This window comes from Cololabis saira, chromosome 17, assembly GCF_033807715.1.
Source record: "Cololabis saira isolate AMF1-May2022 chromosome 17, fColSai1.1, whole genome shotgun sequence".
Taxonomy (NCBI): Eukaryota; Metazoa; Chordata; class Actinopteri; order Beloniformes; family Belonidae; genus Cololabis; species Cololabis saira.
The window spans coordinates 4,213,386-4,219,979 of NC_084603.1; the positions used below are offsets into that span (position 1 = coordinate 4,213,386).

The window sequence follows — 6,594 nt, forward strand, 5'->3', positions numbered from 1 at the left end:
GACTACTTGTGCACATAAAACATAAAATTCATCTTTTACTTCCCCCTTTTTACAAAAGCCCACGCTTCATGGCACCAGTCAAAACACCTGCATTGTTTAACTGGTGGGTGTTGGCATCAGCCCTGACAACACATTAGTCATTAGAAACTGCTGTGCACAACAGCTTTTTAATAAGTTTCTCGCTTGTGACGCAATGTGGTCCACAAAGATCAGTCAGCAGTCATGTAGGCACGTACAGCAATGTAAACATTGCTTCTATCCATTCTCTATACCCACTACCCACAAAGTCGCTTAATGGAGAGATCTGATTCATCGGATTATTTTCCGTTCCTGACTTTTACAGCAGCGCTACTGTCCCACTGGATGTGGCTTAAACTCATTTTTAAAGCTAATCACTTGCAAAATGGGCTGCCAGTCTCATCCATTTATCTCTCCCTGATGTTTCAATCAGCCCACCACTCACATCCCCGCTGCGCTCCGCCTCACATCATGGTCTTTAAAGAAAGTTAAAAGTTCATCCCTCTTAGATCTAATGTTTTCCTAATGGCAGCTTGTTGAGTTAATAGTTAAATAACAGTCAAGATCATTGTCCTTGCCTTTAATTTGCCTTTGTGAGTAAAGCCAAACACATGTTCGTTCATCAAAGTCTTACATTTACCCTCTGACCCGCTAGTACAGTAAGATACCCATAAACAGTTGTGTGTTGGGCCCCCATAAAGCTTGCTTTGCAGTTAGTATAGTCACTTAAATGAGCCTGTGTGTACGTGTGCATAAGTGTGTGATTATGTATGATAAAAAAAACGGCATAACAAGTACAGGAAAGCACACATTAAAACTATGACATTGTAAATGTTTCCGTGTCTTTTTACTCAACAGCTGTATACAAGTTTTACAATAATGCTAGATGGCTCAGTTGTGAGACTACAGTTCCTTCATATAAATGCTTGGATTTAATATATAAATGTGTAGGAGTACAAAAATAAAACATTTGTATTACATCAAATTTACATATGGCATTGAGATATAAATGAATAGATGCATACATGTAGATCTCCCGGATTTAAACAGTTAACTTCAGCTACACATTCAGTGATCACAAAGAGAAAAGACAATGGTAACACAGATATAAAAGTACGACAACAAGCTAAAGTTAATGATCAGAGTTAAGGTGGGATTTTCTGTTAAAACATGATTACATCAGCTATAAAGTGCTTGGCTATCTGCATGACAGTTAGACAGGTAGTCACATCAAAGTAGATCTGTTCATTGTGAGTTTGAGCTGCAGCTGGAAGTGTTACGTTTGTGTGTCTTAACTTCTGACGTTTCCGCACAGCCTCCTTTAAATTCATGCAAGTGAAGCCGATAAAAGAAAGCCGACAGCTGTAATTGATGAGTGTCACGATTTGTTCTTCCCCTCCATTAACTGATTCGATTCTATGCTTCCAGTAAACTCTTAACTTATTGGCTGGTCAATTAAAACTTTTTGGGAACCAGATGTTCTGATTTTTACAATGAGTGAAAAAGCACGCAAGTTACTCCGGGTCATATAATCACAGCCAAGGAAAAGCTTGTTCAAACGATTTTGAGAGCCTATTTACCATCACCATAACATTGTAAACCCCATTTTATTAGGATCCTTTGTTTATCTTCCGTTCAGTGTGCGGGTAGCGGGCACTGGCTGAAATTCCTTGGTGCCAATTAACTTAAACTTAACTCTTATTTAGAAGAAGAAACCACATTTCGTACAATTCAAACACAGGGACAATAAGGAAAAGCTGATTTCATGTTTAAGATCAATATAAATTCCTGACTCAGCAGGTCACACTTTTCTACCTACAAAAAGCAATGCAGTGTTGTGTCTGTTGTGGATATAACCTAGACCAAGTTATATGCTTTTTCCACAATTACAGAAAGGCCAAAGGGATGAGTATATCTCCTAAATTATCACTTTACTCTTAACATTCATTAACAAAAGAAAGTATATACAAAATGGTTTTAAAAATGCAGTCACAGATATAAAGGCAATATTTGCTATAAGTGGATTGGAGTAGTTATTGTGAAGACGGCGGCAGGACAGGTGGACTGATGATCACGGTGAAGAGTTGTAGGTTCATTCCTTGCAGAGGGCTGCAGCGTAGCAGCTGGGATAAGTGCTTTAAAACATACCAGATGATCTCATGTTACATTTCTGCGATGACGGTCCTAATGCTCAGTGATGGCTCAGATGGATCTCTTCAGGCTTTTCAGTTGGTCTGTTTGGATTTTTTCATCCTTGAAAGGAAAAGCAAATTTGATTTATATGAGCAAATTGAACATAAAGATAAAGTCAACACTGTGAAAATCACACACAGAAAAAAACGATCATGAAAATAACTTTAGGAAAGTGCATGTTTGGAGCGAAAAATCAGATGTTAACTGGAAAAGTAAACACTGCATTGAAAATAAATGGCCTGTTTGTTCAAGGATACATCTTGTTTCAGATTGTCAAATAAAAGCAGCTGCATCACATTTACAAGTTTGACATTTAAATCAAGCACTAAATTCAAGCCTATTAAAACCTATTTTAATTTTGCAATTCAAAATTCAGTAAATTGCCTTTTTAATATATAATTTTCCAATCTGAAAATTTGTCAGCGATATACATATGCATCCGCTTAAACTGTATATGTTATCATAAATATTGGAAACAAGGGTGGGCTGTTTATTATTGACATTAGAATAAACCCCCTGTCACACTTAAACATACAGAAAAGTAATCATTGTTTTCCAGACTAGGGATGAGTATAATGCCTGATTTACAACTGTGTACATTTTTACACATTGAAAACAAACAGTGAAACGACTTTTGGCTTCCCCCTCCTTGGACATGTGTTAAATTGAAAGCATATGAGATCTAGATTCACAGTAAATGAGCTCAAGCTAATCTCAACATGAGCTGTTTTGTTATGCAGAGGTTTGTTCACACCTTGATAGTCAAGGGCTCCACAATCATCCTAGAGACAGACCATGTGGTGGATCAGTCACTGGGTGTTGGATGCATATGGCAGAAATAGAGATAACACCAGAGTCGTTATTATAATTTTCCTTTTTGCATTTCTTAGGTCCCACACTCCACTGCAGACTCATAGGCATGCCTTAAAAACTTGTAATAGATGGTAACTTGATCTCTTTCATAAACTTTATGGTACTAACACTTTTTAGAAAAGCGTTTCCTTCCACAAGACAGGAAGGAGACAGTTGATATTGGCAATGACATTTAGCCTCTGAAAAACATTTAAAATTAATGTTGCATTAATGTAAAGGAAAGTGACTAAAAAAACATACTAGCACAAGTGCTCCTTTATACAGCCCTGTAAAGTTAGAACTCTTTTATTAGCTCAGGGTAAAGCCCTCTCTACAAGTAGGAGTACAATGATTGTATATTTTTTCAAACTATGATTGTAGATAAAGTTCCTATATTAGCACTTTAGTAAGATCAGATGAAATGTGGTTATAAAGCTAGCACTTCATCTCACGTCAAAGCCACAGTTTGTGTGTTAAAGTGGAAACGCTTTCTACTCCCACTCGGTCATGTAGCCGCATGTCTCAAGTCTGGGCTCCTGCACAGAATTGGGCAATCGAGAGCTGTCTCTCCAACAACACCCCATTGGTAGATGTTCAAATGCGCATTTGTGCATTTGCATTCATGAGTTCTTTACTTGTAATGTTTACAGAGCGGAAGTGTTTCTCTGGAGTGGAAGTGATGCAAACAAGTAAGCAGTTAAAGCCGCCGACTGCAGGCTCGTGTATTGTCCTGATGATACATACTTGTTCATAGCGTTCTTCAGGTACTGCTGCAGCCACTGGATCTCTGGGTTGATGCACACCACTTTTTTTGTCTTCAGCTTGGCACTGGTGAGGAATAAATAGGAAAAAGATTTCAGTATAAACATCAGCTGAAGATGAAAGAGTGAATTATGCAAAGTCGGTATCACCAGGTATCTAAACACTCCATTATCAAACGGAGTGAAATTAGCACTGTCTTGTTAAGTTTGACACACAAGGAAGAAAATGTTTTTACAGTGGTTTTTAAAAGTGGTTTTAAAAAGTGGTTGGTAACTCTTACAAAAACTCCTAAAGAAATAATCTAATGATAATAGAAACGTTTAATGCCTCATACCCTACCTCATTCATTTTGAGTAAACATTTGAGTGACATGAAGAATGAATACCTTAATATGAAGCTAGAGTCCGCTTTTAAATCCCTTTGGTCACTAATTTAAATGGGTGAAACAAATTTCAAAGCAGGAGATAAAGGTTTTTAGTGACTTAGTGTAAAAACAAAAACGGCATCCAATTTCCCCCTTTTTCAGACTCACTCACAGTCAAATGGCCACTTCCTGTGGACTTGGCCAGTTATAAAAACGTCTTACATTCTCTGTTCGTGCGAGCGAGTGACAGAGGGGCGTGTTTGGATATATGCATGTGCAATTCTTTTCTCTGGCCTGTCACCTCTCGGAGATTGATGGTGAGAAATGTCCAACTTTACAGCGGAAATCGTTTGGAGTTTTCAGGACTGACATAGACAATCTGTTGCTTCTGAACGCAACAATGAAGAAAGAAGAAGACTCACATCACTTGGAAGGGGCAGTTAGGGGTGTGGATGAATCGGAGCTCCCGAATCATACTACGTGGGATGCTGTCGATAGTTGTATGACAGTAGCAACGCTCAACCAGACTGATAGGCTTTGCTGTAGAAGCAAAAAGAGATAAGGTTTGGTTACACAAAGCAACATTTACAGCAAAACTTGTTTCGAGCAGGGAATAAAGGTGGATTAACGTACATATTCCCTCTGGCAATTCAGATATTAAGTGTGCTCTTTTGAAGAGAAATATGATTTCACATTTATTAACAACAAACAAACAGATTTACAAAAAAAAACTCCTTGATAGATCAACAAGTTGAAGCATGAATGAGTGCCTATCCATATCAAAAGAAAAATCAAGAGCCCGCACACCATAGTGCCCGGATTTGTGGCTCATTTTTCACACCCATCCATTATCTATGTACTGATCTACAGGATCATAATCCCTAGGTTTTAACAAACACTGAATGAAAATGTAATGGTGTTTGTTGATTGCTGTTTTGATTCCCATCATAGTAAGGTGATATTTTCTCATAGTTGCAGAACAATGCATTCTGTTATTCTGTGTGGTCCTTGCATCATGATAAGTGCATGCTTTCCATTGCATCATCAGGTAAAGACGTTCAGGTTGATTAATGTGGAATAATAAAGTGGTTGTCGTTTTTGAACAAATACAAGAAGGAGACACGTTTTCATCATGTTTGTTCTTTTCCAAATCAACCGTATGAAACACGGTGGGCCAGTCAAACAGATGGTGAGAAGAGCCTCTACAGATTAAACCTTATGTAAATTATTTTTACACCTGATCTAACGGTATTACCATGCTAATGCCACCAGTTGTGCGACGCCACCTAGACTGGGTTAGACCTCACTCGTGCGTAATTAAAGAAAAACAAAAGAGGCGCTGATTAGGGATCCAGCAGAGAGTTTCCTCTGCAGCGACAGCCACATGTGCAGTCTGTTGGCGCTAGAGAAGGCTGAGGGTTAAACCTGAATTATGGTTCTGCGATAAATGGTTGGTGTAAGGCGGAACCATAAATCAGGCTTTACGTTTAAAAATGCATATCGCAGTAACGTTAGTAGGCATGTGAAATGAAAAAGTGTTTCATTACTGTTAACTTTAGGCCATAATTGTTCTTTCACAGAATTGATCATTTCAATGCAATTTTCAGTTAGAGGACACACTTAATTGCTAAAATCTGCCAGTACATGCCATTATAAAAACGATGATGAAAATGACATAAAATATAAATATTAATTACACAATATTTATTTTTTATTTCACATAGGAAAACGATACGAGTGGGATGGAAAATCTTATGTTTTGACCTTACATCCTCACAACATTTTCTTTTTGTAATAATAGTAGACTACTATTATTTTTATTTTTAGTTTATTATACAAGAGTTGTGAAAGGTAAAGCTCATTTATAACGTGTGGATCAAAACTGAGCTAATCATAAACTAAATGAATGTCTAAACATAACCTGAGCTGCAACAAGGAGAAAACAGAAGATATTCCAAACCTTGAGATGGAGGCGCATACATCATCACCGTGAGCGCAGCCACGACTGTCAGCAGCTTCACATCCATTTTGCTTGAAAAATGTCAAATCTCTTCTTTCCAATGCTGCTCAGAGTAAAGTCCAGAGGAGTTGTGGCTGACTGGACGCTGCTGGAGTTTTAAATTAGGCACCACAGTCAAGCCGCACGCACAGAGAGAGAGGAGTTCCGGTAGTTAACAAAGTAAAAGACGGAATGTGTCTATGATGGGGGTTATTTAAGCACTAACAGATGAAATTCCAAGCACAAAGAAATCCTGTTAAGCGTGTCAGCTGAGACAGGAGCCAGCTAGTGCTTTTATTTTGTTAAAAACCTTCCAGGATCTTTCCTTTTACGCGCGGTTGGGATGGAGGGACGGCTCAAACTGCAGAGCGTGAACTTTAACGGCCTCAACACACGTCCTCTGCAT

The 6,594-nt window shown here is 38.2% G+C and overlaps 1 protein-coding gene across 1 annotated transcript; it reads right to left on the reverse strand.

Annotated features, from left to right (window-relative positions):
• Positions 1-583: 583 nt before the first annotated feature.
• cxcl12a (chemokine (C-X-C motif) ligand 12a (stromal cell-derived factor 1)) lies at positions 584-6,289 on the reverse strand. Its single transcript, XM_061745461.1, has 4 exons — positions 6,150-6,289; positions 4,612-4,729; positions 3,808-3,891; positions 584-2,271 (listed from the first exon to the last, which is right to left on the reverse strand). The coding sequence occupies exons 1-4, from the start codon at positions 6,214-6,216 to the stop codon at positions 2,244-2,246; spliced, it is 297 nt and encodes a 98-aa protein (XP_061601445.1). The 5' UTR covers positions 6,217-6,289; the 3' UTR covers positions 584-2,243.
• Between the last annotated feature and the right edge of the window lie 305 nt (positions 6,290-6,594).